The sequence below is a fragment of the Papio anubis genome, chromosome 6 (genome assembly GCF_008728515.1).
Source record: "Papio anubis isolate 15944 chromosome 6, Panubis1.0, whole genome shotgun sequence".
NCBI classification, from domain to species: Eukaryota; Metazoa; Chordata; class Mammalia; order Primates; family Cercopithecidae; genus Papio; species Papio anubis.
The window spans coordinates 119,170,531-119,191,827 of NC_044981.1; the positions used below are offsets into that span (position 1 = coordinate 119,170,531).

At 34.8% G+C, this 21,297-nt stretch overlaps 1 protein-coding gene across 2 annotated transcripts in view; it reads right to left on the minus strand.

Annotated features, from left to right (window-relative positions):
• The window catches only part of PEX3 (peroxisomal biogenesis factor 3), a 56,494-nt gene extending 35,203 nt beyond the window's left edge, over positions 1–21,291 (minus strand). The window contains exons 1-8 of one of the 2 annotated variants that reach the window (XM_017958265.3): positions 20,932–21,291; positions 12,863–12,994; positions 9,065–9,146; positions 3,938–3,981; positions 2,251–2,375; positions 1,891–1,957; positions 1,734–1,788; positions 1,011–1,179 (exon numbers count right to left, since the gene is read on the minus strand). In XM_017958265.3, coding sequence (XP_017813754.1) covers positions 1,011–1,179; positions 1,734–1,788; positions 1,891–1,957; positions 2,251–2,375; positions 3,938–3,981; positions 9,065–9,146; positions 12,863–12,994; positions 20,932–21,004 — 747 coding nt within the window. In that variant the 5' untranslated portion in view covers positions 21,005–21,291. The remainder of the gene's footprint in view (positions 1–1,010; positions 1,180–1,733; positions 1,789–1,890; positions 1,958–2,250; positions 2,376–3,937; positions 3,982–9,064; positions 9,147–12,862; positions 12,995–20,931) is intronic. The other variant, XM_003898095.5, reaches the window with a different exon arrangement.
• Positions 21,292–21,297: the final 6 nt, after the last annotated feature.

Here is a 21,297-nt window from a genome sequence, read left to right on the forward strand (position 1 = left end):
TGTTCTGTTTGATCAGTTTAGTCTCTATCTTTCAAGTTACAGGGTTTCCTTAAATGGGATGCAACATTTTTTTTTGGCCTACTAATGAATATAGGATCTCTCAGCACCTAAACAGGTTCATCTTTGGGGTCTCTGGGAATGGGAAATCCTGCAGGCAATGTAAACAAGGCATTCTGTTCTAACAGGTCCTCTACGCTGAGGTATGGCATAGGGGGCCTCTCTGTTCTAAGGCTTTTCCAGTTGTCAAGAGCGAGCTGTTCTCCCAATTACAAAGAATGGGTGCAAACCAGCAGACAAATGAAAAACTAGTAATTTAGGAAATGAGCCATATAACCTGCAATCTGGCATTTTTAGTATTCTTAATCAATGAATAACTTATATAACAACTATCTAGGACACACCAGTGTTTAGCAACACTATGGTTGATAATTTTTGGATTAGATCTTGTTGTTTCTCAAGTGGATGACTATAACCTCCTCAGTCCATTTTTGTACTTTCATCATTAACTTTTTTAAAAAGCAAAGGTGATTGTGTTACTGGACTGGTTAAAATCTACCTTTCTTTGTCTACAAATTGGAGTTCAGACTACTTATCTTGGCATACAAAGCTCTTTATAATCTTACCCTGACCTTCAGCTCTATGTTCTGCTACTTGATCTGATACAAAAATACGCTGTAGCCCACTAATTGAATTTGTATCTTCAGTTCCCCAGGTGTAATAAACATGCCTTACTCATTTTACATCCCCAGTATGTACATCATACATCACAGTATGTACTGTCACATACCTGATAATAAAAATGTACTAAGTAGCTAAAATTGTTAAGTGCTTCTAACTAGAAATCGCTCATAATGGCTATTTATTTTCTACGGGGTTTTACTTCAATTATTGAAATATATACCTTTCAATCACTTACCTTTCAAGAGACTCAGAAATCAAAATTTCAAGAGAGAGTAAAATTTTAAAAGTATAGAGTAACTGGTTTGGTTAAATGGTTATGAATTAAGCACCTGCACTGCTAATGGAGTTTCTTCATCTGGCATCATATAATGGCATAATAAAGATTTGGATCCATCTTTATTAATCCAAGAAGAAGACTTATGCTGCTCAACGAGATTTCTGATTTCTTTTAGTTTTTGCTCCAAGTCCAAAAGGGACAAAGAATGTTTAAGAGAAACACTAGAAACAGAGAAAAGGGAATTGGGATAAATCGAAACTATACAACACATCCTACATACACTCGTTTCTTAACAGGCTACTATCTAAAATCTTGTTTCTTCTGCTCACACCTGTACCTGCTGACTGGAATAGAATGGATTAAGAAATCAGCCACCAGTTAAGGGCCATTACTACAGAGCCAAGAAAAGTATTTCTCTGGATTTCATAAGAGAATTCCTACTGTAATTATAGATATTACTAGTATAAGTGGGAGGAAAAAGCCTCAGAGGCAGATTTTAAAGTAGGTCTTTTATCTCATGACCCAGATATTTCTGATTTGTATGAAATCAGTCAATTAACAATGAAATATTAAAACTTTCCCCTCTGTATAAAAAGGTTGATTCTGACAAAGAAAATGGATCTCATAACACAATATCCCAGGAAGGTATCTGATTAGATTACAAAGAGTTTCACAAATCACCATTTGTCAAGTCACTGGCTTCACTAGAACAATTCTAATTTTCTTTCATTCATCAGAATCAGGAAGTCAGAAAAGTCAAAGAAAAATGCCTTACCTTCCTAAAATCTTCTGCACAGCTTGTTTAATGACAGTGATCAATTCTGTCAGGCCTATTAAAGAAAAAACAAACCTAAAAGCCTTGCTTAAAAATTCCTCAAAAATACAAATAAATGAATTAAAATTTGTATAAAAGTCACAAATAAGAATCTTACCATCTCCAAGGAGGTGTTGAATACTTGATAAATATTGCTGTTGGACATCTGGGGGAGCAAGAATTGTCTGTACAAAATAGAAATACAGTTAAATTATCCAAGTTTTAAACTGGTAAGTAATGTTTTCAATATAACTGTAGGTGAGATTTTTCAAGATCTGAAGTGATAGGAAAAATAATATTTTTTAACATACCAAAAATTCTAGTTTCAAAGTATAAAAATTATTCATAATACTAAAAGTTCATAATCACATGAAATATAAAAATATTTATTTCACAGAAATTGTTACCAGGATAAATAAGCTAAACTTTGAACTGCTTGAGGGAAAGGACAATGTCTGTTTAAGTCTATTAAACTTACAGTGCCATTTTTGCCAACTGCTGCATTATCCAGGTAAATATATCCACCAATTATGTTTAACTGGACCCGCAAAAGAACAACCAGCATACAAGTACTGTATACAGCCACGATACTTCTTGTGAAACCTTCATAGAGAAAAGAAAACCATTTGGTACTGTGATTAATACAAATGTGTAAAATCATGAACCATCCCTATGGTTATTTTTTCATAAGATGACTTTTAAAAACATATTTACAGTTGTTTCTAGTATAAAAATATATCAATTCAAAATATTTCAGTCTCTCCTTACAAGTTGTTTAATAAAAATTAGGTATGATTCCTTAATTGAAACAATGACCAATAAAATATATTAGGTGAAAGAGGTATATATTATTAGCTTAGAAAGGAAAACAAGGAAAAGTCTGGGAAGCACAAAGAATTGCAGCTTCAGAACTCTTAGTTGTCAGTGGAGCTATTTTCAAGTAAGAGAAGAGGGCTGAGTGTGGAAGAACTCTAGCCTTCAATAGCAGCTCGAGGAGGATGAGCCTGTTTAAGGGTTTAAGGACTACAGGAAGGTACAGAAAGGCTGGGGAAGCTTGGTAAGACAGGCTTCCCAGTAGCCTAGGACCAGGTGTTCAAAAAAGAGGAGAGAGTGAAGGTGTTGACTGCTGCTGAGAGTCCTAGCAGGAAGAAAATGTCCAGTAGATTTGGCAACACAGAAGTTGTTACTGACGCTTGAGAGACCTGCTTGGGTGGAGACACAAGTGGTGGAAGCCAGGCTGTAGTACATCAAAGCATGAGTGGGAGTGAAGAAGAGAAGAAGGGGAATGTAGAAATCTTGGTCATAAGGATTATAAGAAAGAATAGGCCGGGAACAGTGGCTCACGCCTGTAATCCCAGCACTTTGGGAGGCTGAGGCAGGCGGATCACAAGGTCAAGAGATTGAGACCATCCTGGCCAACATGGTAAAACCCCGTCTCTACTAAAAATGCAAAAATTAGCTGGGCATGGTGGCGCACACCTGTAGTCCCAGCTACTCGGGGGGCTGAGGCAGGAGAATTGCCTGAACTCGGGAGGCAGAGATTGCAATGAGCCAAGATAGTACCACTGCACTTCAGTCTGGCGATAGAGCAAGACTCCGTCTCAAAAAAAAAAAAAAAAAGTATAAAAGCTGAAAGGAAATATAGGCAACTAGAGAGGTTTAATTTGTTTTCAAATAGGCAAGGCTTAAGCATCATTCTGCTGACAAGGATTAGCTGAATGGAAGGGAAAACAGGAATAACAGTTCTGAGACAAGCAGATATGTAGGCCCTGGTTTAGCTTTTTGTTTCAATTTTTTATCACTAACAAAAGTTTACAATAAATATCAAAGTAAATCTATGATCTGGATTGGAATAAAAACTTCCTTTAAAGTACATTAGAGATATCAGTACCTAATAAAGGCATATGTAGTCTAGGACAATTTTACCTACCATCATCATCATCATCATCATCATCATCATCATCACCACAATAGCACTACCACTAACATTTACTGAATGCTTTCTATGTCCAGACATTGATCTACTTGCTTTATCTGTACTATATTATTTAACACTAACAACAATTCTAAAAGGCAGGTAAAGGAGAGTCATCCTAATAAAATGCAAACATTTCCCTTTATAAATATTTTAAGGATGTGCTGTCACACAGAATATGCAGGCTTACTTATTATCTTCAGATCCTCCCATATTTCTAGCTTGTTTGAAGGCCTAAAGGACAAAATAAAAAAAACAAAAATAATAATCTAGATAGTCTAATAGAAAACTCTGAATTTTATAGATCTATATTTATTTCAAAAAATTAAAAGCAACACAGCATAACTGCAGAAAAGCAAACCCACGAAATACAGTAAAAAAAAAAAAAAAATGTAATTCCAGTAATCAATAACCACTTTCACTGGTATATGTTCTTACAATCTTTTTCTCCTTGAGTGCTATGTATAGATATATTACAAAATCACATAGGAAAAGCAGAGGAAATGTTTCTTTCTTTCTCTAATTTGCTGTTTTAGAAATAATGAAGTAGGTCCTATAATCCTTCAAAGGTAAATATGAAGTATTTTTTTGTTTTACGATCATAAACACATGAATTTACACATATATTTCATGTGTATCAATCCACTGCAGTTATTATCTCTATCAATGTTCAAATTGCCCATCTTTCACTTCTGGAAGACTATTCACATTGGCTGCTGAATCCTTTTGATTTATATGATCTTTTATTAGTCTTTTACAGAATCCACAGTTTCTGACATGAAAACTTGTTCTGGGTTCATCTCGTTCCATTCTTGCTGCAGACTTGAAATCACCAATATCACTGGGTCCTGTTTTCTCATAGCAGGAAATGGTAGAGACCAAAACCTTTGGTTAAGAATGTTCATTGCTACTGGGTAGGTCATTATTTCTAAGATTTTTCCAGTGAACTAAGCTAATAAATAAGTGTTTATTTATTTATTTATGCATATAATCAAAAAGGTAATATATATCATGAATTCATACTGATATTTCTAAATTAGTCAAAATTTAGAAAATTAGTCAAAAGGTTTTTAGCTTAATCTCATTGATTTTGCATTTGTATTTCTTTTTGTCCACACTAAAAACAGGTGAAACCAACATAATTACTAATTTGCTTCATCCCTCCCTCTATTCACAACCGTCTCAGTGTAAGAGAGTTTAAGGTTTCTGTTTTTCCAATTCTTTGTGTGTGAAGAGTATATGGCCTACTAAGGATATACAGTCAAATTTCTGTTTCAAAGTAATTTAGCACAGTTTCTATCTTTGTAATTATACCACCAACTAGAATCATATATAGGTTAATTTGATTTATGGTACTATATAGTTTTGGACATTATTTTTTAAACACTGTAGTTTTATAATATTAATATGATTCCCAAATCAAATTTATATAATACGGTGTATTCAAAAAAGTCTGTTCCTATCCCCCTTAATTTTCTCCCTTCTTCATAGGTGACTATTTAAAAAATGCTTAAACTTTCCATTGTTTTGTTTTATATAAGCAAATACGTATATATACATTTATATCTGCCCCCTTAGATAAGTGAAACATATTATACACATTTTTCTTTACCTTTTAAAAAATATAGCAATATATCTTGTGGAGATCATTCCACAGTACTACAGTAGTCCTTTCTTATCAACTTGGGGGATACGTTCCAAGACCCTCAGTAGATGCCTGAAACTGAAGATAGTACCAACCCCCTACATATACTATGTTTTATCCTAGACATATGTACCTATGATAAAGTTTAATTTATAAACTAGGCACAGTAAAAAATAACAACAACTCACAATAAAATAGCACAACCGTAATATGCCAGCATAATTACTCTGGCACTTTGGGGCCATTATTAAGTAAAATAAGGGTTCCTTAAACACAAGCACTGTGATACCTCAACATCCAATCTGATGGCCAAGATGGATACTAAGTGACTAACAGGTAGATAGCATCTACAGCATGGATCTGCTGGACAAAGGATTTCATCATGTTATTCACAATGGCACACAACTGAAAGCCTAAAAATCATTTCTGGAATTTTCCATTAAATATTTTTAGACCATGGTTGACCATGGCTAACTGAAACCTTGGAAAGTCAAACCTTGGATAAAGTGGATGGGACTACTGTATAAAAATGGTAGCCATTTTCCTCTTCTAACCAAAGGATAGTACACCATATGTGGAGGTAGTTTAGAGCTTTTCAAACCACTAGTGGAATGATCAGTTTTTTTTTCCTTTTCCTTTACAATCTGTCACAGACCAGTGCTTTTGCTAAATACAATAAATTACTAGAAAACATGAAATAAAAAAACCATAGATATAAAAAACACAAGTCCATAATCTTTATTATTATTTTCAGACCTAAATTTGCATTGCAAGAAGAAATTGAGTTACTATTACAATTGTAAGGATACTACTAGCTTCTTGTCTTTCTTTGCCAATGAGCAGACTGTATAGTTTCAGTTACCTCTTTCCTAGATGGCACAGGTTAAGAAAATGTGTTGAGTAATTCATGCAAGACACTGCTTCAACCTTAATCTAATCTAGTGTTCAAGACTCATGGCAGAATGTCATATGTATTCTGATTAAACTGGGAATCAATCACAATTCAAAGGTGAGGTATTTAATGTATCATAAGTAACTCATATCTCTTTTTGAATGTTCCCTCAGAAAAATTTCTAAGTACTTCTTATAAAAATTCTAAATGAAAAAAGATAAGAAAACAGTGATTCCGAAAATTTAAATATAGAAACTGCTTAGTAGTGAGCCATGATTGTGCCACTGTACTTCAGCTTGGGCAACAGAGTAAGACTCTGTCTAAAAAAAAACCCAAAACCAAACGAACAAAAAACTGTATTTTATTTGGGATGATTTTGGTGGGAGAAGACAGTTATAGTTACCCAGGACATTTCTTCATGTTTACACTGAACGTTATTAGACCTTAAAAGTAGATTTTTAAATACTAACTTTTTAAAAAAACTCCAAAATCTACATAAAAGATTCCAAATCTATGCAGAAGAACAGAGAAAAGTGCTTTCAACGCAAATATTCCTTTCAAATGATTTGTCTAATGGAAATCAACTGCAAGTTAAATACAACCAGACTCTTTAATGTCACTAAAATATTCATAATAATTCTTAAACTTTAGGCCTTCATGAAGAAATAAAAAAAAAAAAAGAGTGAGAATTAAACGAATCCTTTCAAAGTGTTCTACTTCTCTTATGATGGAGGATGTTTACGATTTTTTTTTTTGCATTGAAACTTCATTGCCAATTATCAGTCTTTAACAAGAGCGCCAAATATCAAAAACAGTGATAACTGTTTATTTGCTATTGTGAAGTTCACAGAATAAGACTATCAAATCATCTACTCATTTCTGATTAGTTATTATCAAAAATAGTTTAAAGGAAAAAAAAAAAACTTGCTCAACAGGCTTATATGAGACCAGAGTCTCATATAAAACTAATATAAAAGCAGTCGTAAGATTGGAGGCCTTATTTAATCACACTTTGTAAGGGATCAAGCCCTTATTTACGCAAATATTTTTCAAATGGATATTACCCTTCTCCCCCCACCAAATTACAAATAGTAATTTCAAATCAAAAGAAAGCCAAGAAAAAGTAACACTGAGATATTTAAAGACGAAATTGTGAATGAGGACAACTGTGGCCCATCTTAAATTCTCCAGAATTTAAGAAATTCTCCTCCTGTGTACCGATAAAGAAAAAGAGAATTACATCTTTTCTTTAAAGCTGTCCAGGATTATCCATCAAAATTAATCCCTTGGTTTTTTTGATACTCCTATATTTTCCTTTTACTTTTTGTCATTGCACTAAGTATATCTGGAATTATAATTTATTTAGTCTACTTCCTCCTTTGGATGAAAAGGTCTTAAAGAGACTTTATCTTAATTATTAAATCCCCTTTTAAAGCACATGGAACATAGGGCCTTGCAGGAAACAGATTCACCAAGAAGGAAGAATGCCATCATGATTATTTTATCTGTATTATGTTGCTTTTATAAAAATGCTATTCACTGATTTAATTTGCCTTGCCTTCTCATCATGACAAAATGTAAGGAAATTAAAATCTACTTCTTTTCATTCCTACCTATGTACATACAAACCTAATAATTTATTTGATCAAAAGCAATCTGCTTATATGTTTCTTCATAAAACTGTATGAACTAATTTATAAGCTAAACCTTGTATCTGTAAGAAGGAAGGTCTGTCTACCTCTAAGAATGAAGAAATTTAAAACGGAAAACCCCTCATTACTAGCATTCTGTTTTAATCAGATATAAGAAATCTCAAGTACACAAATCCATTGTTATTTTGGGAAGTATTCTCTAACTATAGTAAGTGTTTTAAATAAAATTCCCCACTTGTTATGTAGCCTGTCTGAGCACTCAATTCCTATTGCAAAATGAATAATAGTAACTGCCTCACAGGGATATTTGTGTAAATCAAGTGAGAGCATATACGAAAGGTACCTAGCGCCAGGGCTAGCACAGTGAGACAGTTTAGAAACAGAACTACTATTCCCCTGGCTATTTAGAGGGTGATTAAAGGCAAGTGATTATTTTAGGAAGGCTACAATGATTAACATTTATTTAGTGAAATCATTTCCCTGCCCACCCTCCCATCATTGTCATTAAAATAAGAACACATTTCCTGCTGGAAGTCTTCTCAAACTAATACAGTATCATACTGAATTACAATAACCCAACACATGCAACATGCAGTATACAAGGTTACAGATGCGAAAGTGCTTTTGGAAACAGCAAACTGCCATGGCAATGTCAATTATTAGTATTGTATGCTCATGTTATGTTTGTATTTCATTTTGTTAGTAATTTAAAATATAAGTCCTGTATACCTCATTTAAAATGTATGTTCACATGGTTTATTACAGTGTAAGCTCTTTCAGAAGCATGATATTTAACATAACTTTGTTAGTTTCACAGCATCTGGTTCAGGAACACATTTCACAAGCACTTCAATAATTAAATTTATGAACAATTTTGAAGTGCTATAAGGTCTATTTATATGGAAAACAATACATACAAATATCATTGCCTTGAATGCTTTGTGCAAAAAAGTAGAGCATAGACAAAATTAAATATGGATTAAATGATACAGTTAATATTTTTCTTACTGAGCCTATATAAGCTTTAATTAGACAGAAAAATAACAAAGATATTTGAAAAGGATATCAGTTCATTCTATAAACTTTAAGTGCAGTGCATGAACAGAAAATGCTGTAACTTGCATTTACCTGTTTTTTAGCAGAGCTGTGAGACTCTCGGAATTCAGTTGCTGCATTAAGGCCTCTCTCAGTGTTGGAAGCATGGACAGCACTGTAATACAAAAAATAAAATAAAAAAGGTCACAAGTGATATGACTGCCCTCACTAAGAAATACACATTGTTTTAGGCTATATGATAGGGCTAGCAACTAGAAAGAGTCACAAGGGAAAGTCAGGGCTAGACAATTCAAATTATTATTATTATTATTATAAAACTATTATATCCTAACAAATCATTTATCTGCTAATGTAATTTAACAAAATTATATAAACATTACAATCACAGCAACACAAACACGTACACACAGAAGAAAGAATAGAAAGAATTATTCTCAGATTTTAACAGTGGTGGTCTTTGAGCTATGGATTATGAACAATTCCTTTTTTTCTTTTCCATACTCTTCAAATTTTTTACAATGTGTTTACTTCTGATATAATGGCAATGATCAAAAACATTTTTATATTCAGCTATACCTTTTGCTTCATTTTTCATTTCTAATTTTAAAAAAAGTTTATTTATTAAATAATACAAGGCAACAAACATTTATTATAACCTAGACAAAAGCATACTGGGTTAGGAACTAAGAGTTGCTGAGTTTCAGTTTGCCAGTGGGTATTATTTGTTACTGTTTATTGTAAATGTTTACTGTTCGTAATACTACAAAGCAATAAACATTTATTATAACATAGATAAAAGTACACTAGGTTAGAAACTAAGAGTTGCTGAGTTTTAGTTTTGTCAGTGGCTGCTGTTTATTGTTTGTTACTCCCAGGAATAATGTGAAGACGAAATGAGACTAGCAATCTATGGGAAAAAAACTTCATGTGATTTTTAGGAGTTTATTTGTGGCTCTGCATGTGGAATAAGAAATGTAGGAGAATAAGAATCTGTCATGGGATCAGAGAAAAAAAAGAAATGGAGAAATACACACATAAAAATGTAAAATGAGTTTCTAAATCCTAAATAAGTAATGATAACAAAATGAAAAAATATGAAGACTACCACATTCCTTCTTTTTTTTTTTTGAGACAGAATCTCACACTGTCACCCAGGCTGGAGTGCAGTGGTGCAATCATGGCTCACTGCAGCCTTGACCTCCTGGGCTCAAGCAATCCTCCTGCCTCAGACTCCCGAGTAGCTAGGACTAGAGGCGTGGGCCTCCATGTCCAGTTAATTTTTAAAATTTTTGGTACAGATGAGGTCTCACTATGTTGCCCAAGCTTGTCTTGAACTTCTGGGCTCAAGCATTCCTCCCACCTTGGCCTCCCAAAGTGCTGGGATTACAGGTGTGAGCCACCACACCTGGCTATGAACACCGCATTCTAAAAGCAAAAACTTCTTAGGTAAGAAAACTAGTTATATTTACCCCAAAGCACTCATTTTTTTTCTAGTATATCAATTACGTCTTATCCAAAAGAATAGAAATTTGATCATATTATTTGTAACCCCATTATCAATGTTCATGTTATGCACTGTACAAAAAAATGCAGAACGTGCAGAAAGCTAATTTGGAAAGTTTTCATTGAACCTATATTTTGGCTCGTAGAGATCAAATATTTTACTTTTAATTGCCTATAGTCAGCTATTTGTTCATCTTAGGGTTGCGTCATGGAAATGTGTGACCCCTATCTTTTGTTGGAGGAGCATAGTTAATTGACAACCCCAGCTGCCACTCCTCTGGATCCATTACCATGTTTGCACTGCTCCCAGCCAATGACACTGCTTGGACGGGGACACTAAAGCAGGCCCATTTCTGCAGGTCTCCTCTACCAGAAACTGTGGCTTGCAGACTCCTCATTGGTCTCCCAACACTTTCTTAGAACTGTGCTGTAGTCTGAGACTCTTCTTGCCTAATCTTTTTCCTTCCTTGTCTTCTTCCCTGCACAAGCGTCAGACCTGCACTGTGGCCTAAACGCTTCACCTGCCTTCTTCTGCCTCCCTTACTCTTTATTCTTTACAGGCATTTCTACTAGTAGACCTCTGGGACATCTAATCCCATCCTAGCATCTGCTTCCCAGAGGACCCAAATGGACACAAGGGTCCATGTCAAACTGAGATGTATTTTAAGACCCCAGCAGCTACATTTTACTTTTCTTTTTGAGATGGAGTTTCTCACTCTTGTTGCCCAGGCTGGAGTGCAATGGCATGATCTTGGCTCACCACAACTTCCACCTAGCGGGTTCAAGCAATTCTCCTGCCTCGGCCTCCCAAGTAGCTGGGATTACAGGCATGTGCCACCACGCCCGGCTAATTTTGTTTTTTTAGTGGAGATGGGGTTTCTCCATGTTGGTCAGGCTGGTCTCAAATTCCTAACCTCAGGTGATCCACCAGCCTCGGCCTCCCAAAGTGCTTGGATTACAGGCGTGAGCCACTGCGCCTAGCCCATTTTACTATTTTTTGAAAATTCAAATAATAACCAGAAATGGACCATTCTCTAAAAATTCATTAAAATGTCCTAGGCAGTGCCAATACATTGAAGGGTGAATGTCAATTTAAATAATTTCATAATTTTTAAGAAGTTATTATTTACCGAGTATTTATTATGCATCAAGCACTTTATAGGCATTACCTCATCATGGCCTCACAAAACATTTTTGAAGTGGCTTTTATAATATTCATTTTACTCTCAGAATTGTTATGTACAGTATTTATGATTACTATTTGCTTTGCAGAATGAAGGTATTTTTCTGAGTATTACTACTTCAAATACTAAAAATCATACTCTAGTTGTAATTTTGAATGTGTCTCTTACCCTTCTTAGTCTCAGCCTCAAGTAAAATGAGGTAAGTAAACTAATAATAGAGGCCTTTAATGCTAAAAAATTTCTACTTTTAAAATTAAATAAGGAGAATGTACCTTTATAAATTCTTTCTAAATTAATTGTTCTTGAAAGAATGTTAGAGAAATGAATAAGCCTTAAACAATAAAAAAGAAAAACAGGCTTTGCATGGATTTGAGAACTAGTTCTTCAACAGTTATGCCAGTTAGAAGACACTATATGCGCAGGTTGATTTTGTGATGCATTCACCCAGGACTATGTTTCTAGCTGTGGAGGTTAAATTATTGCCATTAATTAACATTGCCTGAGTGTATACTACTGGAGCTGACTCACAGGTCTATTGTTGCCTACTGTAAATTTAATAAATGTAATGACTCTTTCCTATGGCCCATATGCCCAGTGGGATCAAGCCTACTTCTGCAGCCTTTTTCCTATCACTGCCATTTTCATTCTGCTCTAGCTCCATGGCCTTTTTGCTGTGTCCTGAAAATACCAAGCTTGTTCACGCCTCAAGCATTTTGCATGGCTCCCTCCATTGTAACATTTGGTTTCTGCTCAAATGTTACCTCAAAGAAACCTGACTGTACTGATCCCCTGTCTTACAGAACTTCTCAGTCCTCACATGGCTTTATGTTCCACCTGGCAGCCATCACTGCCTAAAGTTACTTATTTGTTGTTTATCATCTTTTCCTCTCCCTAGAATATAAACTCCAAACATCAGGGGCTTTTTGTTGTTGTTGCTCACTTCCTGCTTCCCCAGGCCTGGATACAAGCATTTGCTAAATGAATTTAGTATTTGCTAAATAAAATGAATGAACTGATTTTTAAAATTCATATTAAAATGATGTAATACAGTTAAATCATTCAAATACTTGCTAGATTTATCATCCTTTCTTTGCCTTTTCCTCTAAATTTGATCCTGGTGATATGCAAATTAATATAAATCATCAAAAAACTTTACCCATGTATAAATATTTCTCTGTCTTACCTGTCATATTGCAAGTCCTCTGGTTACTTTCAAAATGATATTGTCGTCGCGCTTGGGCAATGTATTCTGCAGCCTCCCTTTCCTGTATTTCTCTGATTTTCTTCTGCCCATATTTCCCCAGAATATATACTCCTACAATCATTAAAAAAAGTACTATATTAATTAGAGTACCAAAAATTCTACACAGTATTTTTAACCTACTTTATCTAATTATAAGTTTTACATTAGTGGATACCTAAAATTACAACATTTTAAAACCTAAATAAAGAATTGTGTAAGACTGGCCCAAAGAAAAGGAAATCAGCATTTTTTTTTAATTTTTTTTAAATTTTTACTAGTTTAATAATCAAAAGTGTCATATTCTCATCAGTTTCACCATATTCTATGAACAGTGTCCTAAAGCATATTACTGGTCATCAACTATGATTATAAAGAATGAAGTGATTACGAGAATTGCACATGACCTAGTTGAGAAATCAGCATTTTTATAGTCAATGACAGAGGAAATGATGGGCACATAAGGACTAGGTTTGAAGAAGGGAAAGGAATTAAATCTAAAAAGTCTGGCAGTGCCTTTACTAGTAGACTAGAGATATTCTAAATGTCCAGCAATGGAGAATTGTTTAAATAAATGATAGTCTAGTCATACAATGAAATCTTATGCAGGTATTAAAAACCACATTGCTAAATAAATAATGACTCAAGGAAATATCCACGTTACATTGTTAGGTGATAAAATAAGATCCCAGAAGTTTTTACTTTTTTTTGACGGAAACACATACAAAAAATAGGTGAGTTTTAATTTCTAAAATATAATAAGCAATGATCATTGCTGAATGGTGGGATAATAGGTCATTTTGTCCTCTATATTTTCTTCAATTAACACAAAATACATTTTAAAAATATAAGAAAATTTTTAAAAGGAACAATGAAAGAAAGGTAGTTAGTCAGGTAGAAGTCTATTTATCCATCCATGTGTTAGAAAAATCTCTTTGAGATAAGGACAGGAAATATAACTCATCTAAAAATTAGTAACTTGATTGGAAAAAAAAGAGGAAAGAGGGTACAGAAACTCCTAAATTGTAACACCACAGGATAAGAATATATGTAGTGTCATGTGGCCTGTAATTTAACAGATTTCAGCATAGGCAGTATGATATAAGTGTGTACATTTTGGTCTATATCTGAGGGGCAGTCAGTTTTCCTAGCTGGGAATGTGAACATTCCAGAGTGGTTAGTTAGCCACACTTGATCAAAAGCCACATTCCAAGTTAAGCTCTTCAACTAGCTTTTATCACCGATCAGCACCAAATATCTTTTAATTAGCATAATGAGTATCAGGAATGGATTTTCATAGATTAAATTAATGGTTTTCAAGATACTGGACTAGCTAAAACAGTTTAGTCATATTCATATGAACCAGAATATACGAATCCAGCAAGTCCTTCACCTTTGCCTGAGATCCTTAGTTGCTAGTTCAAAGGATTCTTAGTCAAGTGAGTTAACCAGGTAGCCAACCAAATCCTACAGCTAGAATACTGTTGCATTTTCTTCAGGTAGATCTTGTACAAGCAGTTCTGTGGTAGCATGAAACAAGGACAGAACACTGGGACTTCAACAAGCTTATAGAACAGGTTGTGTTAACTTTTCATCTCTGTTTGCCAGTAGATGTTTTTAAGTGTGCCAGAACTTGGTTTCATTATAACCTGAGAGCAAGGTTGTAAGGAATTAAGTAATGCTCACTTACCTCCCACTGCCTGTGACCTCCAGTATCTACTAAAAATAACCTAAGAATTGTGCATGACCTAAGTAATTAGATTTGGTTTGTCACAGGTAGAAAGTGAACTGCAAAGCAGATACATATCCTGAATTTATTTTCACTAATACAGGTGTTATAGGTGAACTGATAAGGTATTACATATTCTTAAAAATAGTAGTTCAGTAAAAGGGTATGTGCTAAAAACAATTAGAACTACAGTATGATTGTTGTTGCTATATTTATATGCAAATTAATGTATTATAACCAAACTTAAAGAAGAAATGAGAGTTCATATTAAGTGCCTTCATGGCTACCTTTCCTGTACTCCATTCTAAAGAAACTGATGATAGTGCGACAATACCAACAAAGGAAATTGACTTATATTTCACAAAGTTACTCTATGACAGGCAACTCTGACATAATAGATCTGAAGGAATTGTTTGTATCTTATCTGCACAACAGCTTACTGAAAGTCACATGTAAAATGATTATATCTCAAATTATACTGTAAAATCAAACACTAAGATGACACTTTTTCCACAGGTAAGAATTTTTTTCTTCAATAATAGTAAATGTGATTGATGTGTTTTTCTGGGGAGAAGGTCCACTGCTTTAATCAGAGTCTCAACAAATCTGATAACTTTTTTAAGGAACTGTTATTTAACACATTTCAGCATAGGCAGTATGATATAAGTGTGTACATTTTGGTCTATATATGAAGGGAAGTCAGTTTTCCTGTGTGAAATTTTCCTGAATGTGAAATGAGAATGTGAACATTATAGAGTGGTTAGTTAGCCACACTTTGATATTCTAACTAAACTAAAAAAGAAAATGAATTGTTATGGGTTGAATTGTGTTAACCCCCAAATTCATATGTTGAAGCCCCAACACGTCAGAATGTGACCTTATTTGGAAATAGAATCTTTACAGTGGTAATCAAGTTAAAATGAGGTCATTAGGATGGGTCCTAATTCAACAAGACTGTTGTCCTTATAAAAGGAACTTGGACATCAACAATTGCAGAGGGAAGACGAAGCAAAAACAGAGGAGATGACCATCCATGAGCCATGGTGAGAGGGTTAGAATAGATCTTTCCCTTATACTCTGCAGAAGGAACCAATCCTGATCTTAGACTTCTAAACTTCAGGATTGTAAGATAATAAATTTCGGTTGCTTAAGCCACTCATTTTGTGGTACTTTGAAATGAGGCTACAATCACACAATCCATTATTTTTCTTGAGTTTAGCACTGAACTAAGTTCTTATACAAGGTCTAATTCACCTAGGCTCATAAATTCTGATTTTGTCAGATTTGTCCCCCTGGAAAAATAAGAATGAGGACAGGTAATTCATTAGCTAAAACATGGCACTCATGACTATCTACATACTTGACTGGCAGTCTAGCCTGGAAAACAGGAGATATTGACGGCTCTGGTATCAAATAGGTGACTTTTGAGAAAGTCCCTTCCTCCTTCTGTGTCTAAATTTCTTCATTCATAAAATGAAAGACTGGGATTATATGAGCTTTAATATTTCTTTTGTAGCTATGATTTTACATATTAACAATGAAAATATTTACTAAATACCTTAAAAAATAAATGTCAAATGCTTTGAGTTTTCCTTTAATAACATTACTAGTAAAATAAGACTTCTAGTCTTTCCACAAGTCAGTTGTTTTAAAACCATCTCGTAGTATTCTCTTTCTGGATGGAAATCCCTACAATGCAACTATTTCACAAGGTTAATAATTTCAAAAAGAGTTTGAAAATAACCTATTAACATTGTTCCCAATCCAACAGATCACCAAATCCTACTACAGTATTCTGATTCTATTTCAGACATATTTTCTAAATCTTGCCAATTATCTACAACTTCTTTATCAGTGTCTTCACTTAGACCGTAAAAATTAATGCTCTTGAACTGCTTCAATAGTTCCCTAACTCTTCAGTGTCTGGTCACACACCTGTTTAGCCCATCTTATACATGCAAAGTGATTTTTTTAAAACATAAATCTGATTATATCACTCATGCTTTTAGAATCCTTCAGCATCTTGCCATCATTTCTTAATGTGGTTTTCCTGTTCCATTCACATCAGAATTACTTGGGATAATTTAAAATGTAGCCTTAAAGGACACTCCTTGAAAATACCCCCAAATGTCTTATTTTGCATGATGCTGCACCCCCAGTACATAAACTCTGATTGGGATTCAGTCAGAATTCAATAAATATTTGCTGAATTAAGGAATTCTTGAACTGCATTCTAAACCTAAAGAATCAGAATCTAGAATAAAGGATCCTACGTTTTATTAAACTCCTTAAGTGATTTTTTTAATCCATACTAAACTCCAGGAAGCACCAATACAAAGGATAATATCCAAATTATGTAGAATGGCTTCATAAGGCCCTTCACAATCTGTACTCTAGTTGCTTTTCCAAGTTAATCTTTTGCCACTTCTCATTTGCACAGCCATAGTGAAATATAGTTTCATTCATAAAAGCAATGTTGCTGAACCTCTTGAATAGCTCTTTTTCTTGCTGTGTCCTTTCTCCTTTGCTAGTTTTAAAACTTAAGTAGAAATTCTTCCTTATGAAGCTTTGCCTGACATCTTCACACTTTCTTCTCCTCTATGCTCCCACAAGACCCTGCTCTATTTTCATACTATACTATCATACTACTTTTGTTTATTTCCATTTCTGTACCATGAGTTCAAAGTCAGGATCTGTCTTATTCCTTTGTATTTCCAGAGTAAAGTACAGTGAGAATAGGCACTTACTCTCATTCAAATGTTTGTTCAATGACAGAATGAATGAATGAATAAACGAATAAAAAATGTGAAGAGGCCAGAGATTACAGGATTTAAGGTATAAATCCAAGTCAATATTCTGAGTTTTTTAGAAACCAGCAAGTCAATAAATATGAATCTGGTTGCTCTCTGTTCTCCAATACTTTTTCCAGTGCAATGGTTCTCAAAGTGTGGCAAGGGCACCCCTGGGGTCTTTAAGACCATTTCAGGGGGTCTGTAAAATCAAAACTGTTTTTGTAATAATACTAAAATGTTATTTGCCTTTTTCATTCTCATTCTCTCTCATACTCATACTCTCTCATGAGTACACAGTGGAGTAATTCAGAGGTTACATGCTGTGTGATATCACAACTGACAGAATACAGAAAGAGATGAGAATCTAGCTTTCTTCAATTAAGTCAAACATTAAAAAGATTTTCAAAATGTAAAACAATGACACTCATTAATTTTTTGAAAATGTTATTTATGTTAATATGTAATAGGTTTTTAAAAAATGAATTAATATTTAAATTTTCATTTTCATTTTGAATATCATAACTATTAATAGATATAAAATTTAGAAAGCTTTTGAGGGTCCTTAATTTTTCAGAGTATAAAGGAGACCTTAGACCAAAAAGTTTGGGAGTCAATTCTCTAGCCTTTTCACAAACTGGTCAAATTATGCCAGGCTCAGTGGCTCAGGCCTGTAATTCCAGCGCTTTAGGAGGCTGAGGCAGGACGACTGCTTGAAGCCTGGAGTTCAAGACCAGTCTGAGCAATGTAGTGAGACCCCCATCTCTACAAAGTAATTAAAAATTAGCCAAGCCTGATGGTGCACACCTGTAGTCCTAGCTACTTGGGAGGCTGAGGTGAGAGGATCACATGAGTGAGGAAAGTGTGAAGATGTCAGGCAAATCTTCATAAGGAAGCCTTTCTACTTGCCTTACATTGTAAAGCTAGCAAAGGAGAAATCAAGGCTGTAGTGAGCTATGATCACACCATTGTATTTTAGCTTGGGTAAAGAGCAAGACCCTGTCTGAAAAAAAAACAAAAACAAAAACCGAACACACCCAAACACCCAAAACTGGTCAAATTATACAAACTGGTGTAAACCAATTAGTTACCCATCTAAAATTCAAGGAAACAGAAATCGTTACTTAAGAAGGCCTGCTACTGAAGGTTTTACTTACTTATTTCCCCCACTATTGAATGGCCAAACTTCTCTAAGCATGCCTGTTGATATACTGTCCAGCTTTCGAGCCTGTCAAAATGTGTCTCTTTTTCCATGAAATTCTTCCTGATTTTTCACAACTGTATATGCTACTTGCCAGTGTGATCTGTACAGCATTTTTTCACCTCTCTTATTTTTCTGTATCGTAATTACATGTATACTTGCTTTTCCTTCCTATCAGACCATAAAGACCATGGAAGCACAGTGATATAATGTGGAAAGAGAATGTGCTTTGGGGTCCAACACACCTGGGTTTGAATTCCAGTTACCCTTCACTAATTCTGAGACCTGAGGCAAGTTTCTTAAATTCTTAGGGCTCTTGTTGCCACATTTTTGAATGGGGATAATAATAACTGCCTTCTTGTCATTCTGCCTAAATAGGAAGAGCTTAGCACAATGCCCGTATAAAGTGGGCTCCCAATAAATAGTAGCTGTTACTATTAAAAATCTATAAATCTTGTATTTCCATACATATTACTTTCAGCACTACAGGAACTTGATAAATATTTCTTAAGTCAGATTAATTAAAATCTAACATACTGTAGAACTTTCTCCCTGAAGCAGAAAGAATACGAGGCTCAAACAAATGCCAACCATGGTCATCTACTCTTCCTTTCTTTTCAGACTGACTCCTTTATTGATATAAAACACTAGGATTATTTTCTCTTTCTGTCCGTCTGAACTTTTCTTTTTTTGCATTCCTCTTATTCTGTAACTATAAGGCTCTTGTTAGATTTTTTTTTTTAATTATAAATTTCTTTTAAGTATACTCTTTTGCTTCCCCTGTGATTATTTCTAATTTACCACAAGGTTGTTCCATAAGCTGAAGGAGTATTCCTTCTGAGATTGTTAGAGATAATTTTCCTTCCTTCGGTAAAGGCAAAAATACTTTATTTGTATTGCTTCAATCACACATCTATTTTTAGCTTTTATAAATAAAATGGACTCGGTAGTCTTAGGATAATTTAAATATACATTAGATACTAGAGAATGAAGATATCAGAAAATACCTTTTATATATAAAGGATATAAAATTTACACGCTTATGATTGATCTATGATAGATGTCAGAGGCATGCAAACACCATCCTTGGCTCAGCAACAAGAACTCTGTTTCAAACTTTGAAGCATCACCAAAATCTGAACTATTGATGCTAAAGGTATTGTTAATTGCAAATTGTTTGGGGAGAACAGAATACAATCTAATAAGTATTGTTAATTTCAAATTGTTTGGGGAGAACAGAATACAATCTAATATGTATTGTTAATTTCAAATTGTTTGGGGAGAACAGAATACAATCTAATACTAAGAGAAAAGCCAACCAAATTCTTTGGGAACCTCTGTTCTTTATTTTAAGTACTTCTGTAAACACAGCACATAATAAGTGATAAGAATATTTCTCAAAAGCTCAAGTTACAACAAATTTCCTCTTTTAAAGTTCCTAGATGTTCTTTTCATATAATTCACAAAGCTTTTTATTCCCTCCTTCAAATCCCTGAATATTATCAGACGAGCATTGTATGAGGGAAAAGGGTCTCAAGATTTTTATCTTATCTGTTTCTAAATCTCCTCTGGGCCCGTGCAACTCAGCTATGTCAGTTAGATTACAATGATCCCAACCTTGAAGATCCTGAGGAAGACTGCGCAACATCCCTCAAGCATTTTTCTTACTGCCACAGTTTGTATTCTAAAATGGCAGAAACAGAGCTAAAATATTGATTTGTTTTTCTTTATCTAATCCATATCTTTCAGTCCTTCAGGACAACTGCGCTGTTTTCAAAAATTCAAATCGACTTTAACCACCACCTAGATTATTATTAAACTCCCTCCCCTAGATTATCATTAAACTCCTGAGAGTTTATTATTATTTATTTATTTATCATTTATTATTAAACCACCTCCCCTAGATTATTATTAAACTCCTGAGAAGGGTGAGAGCTATAGTGCCAAGAGTGCCAAGGAGAAATGAAGAATCTCACAGGAAAGCAGAATTTTTTTTAAAAAGTTCCTGTAACAGAAACTTAAACTGTACTGAATTCTCCAAAGGTCCGTGAGAAAAAAGGATAGGTGAGAAACAGTTAAGAGGCGGTGACAGGGCAAAGGGCACAGAGGCATTTCTCAACTGCAGAGATGGGAGAACCCTTGAGGTTGGCCACCTCCCTTTCCATCCCATGGTTGATCGAATCCCCTCTACAGATCCCAGACTAGGCTCGCCCCGGCCTGTTCTTATTTTAGAAAAAGTCACCTCTCCCACTCCCTTCTCCGAATGCCCCCTTTCAAGAACGTTGTCACCCACCTCCAAGGACCGTGCCCAGGAAAATGCATTTCTTTTTGTGGCGTTTCAGAAAATTCCATACGGACCTCAGCATCTTTAGGCCCCAGGGGTGTGCGCTGACTATGAGTGAGGGGCTGCTTCACCGGAAAACTGTTTCTTCGTCACCTGGCCCAGATGACCAAGCAAGAGCGCCGTCGTCCCGCTCTGCGCTCTCCCGAAATCACAAACGTGGCTTTCCGCAGACTGTCACCGGAGCGGCAAGGGGGCGTGGACTAGAGCAAAGCAGCTGCGCTTTCTGCTGCTGCCGCGGCGCAGCCGCCGCTGCTCACTGGTCCGACACGCCCAGGTCCGTTCAGAAATCGCTCCCGAGTGCCTTTCCATTCGACT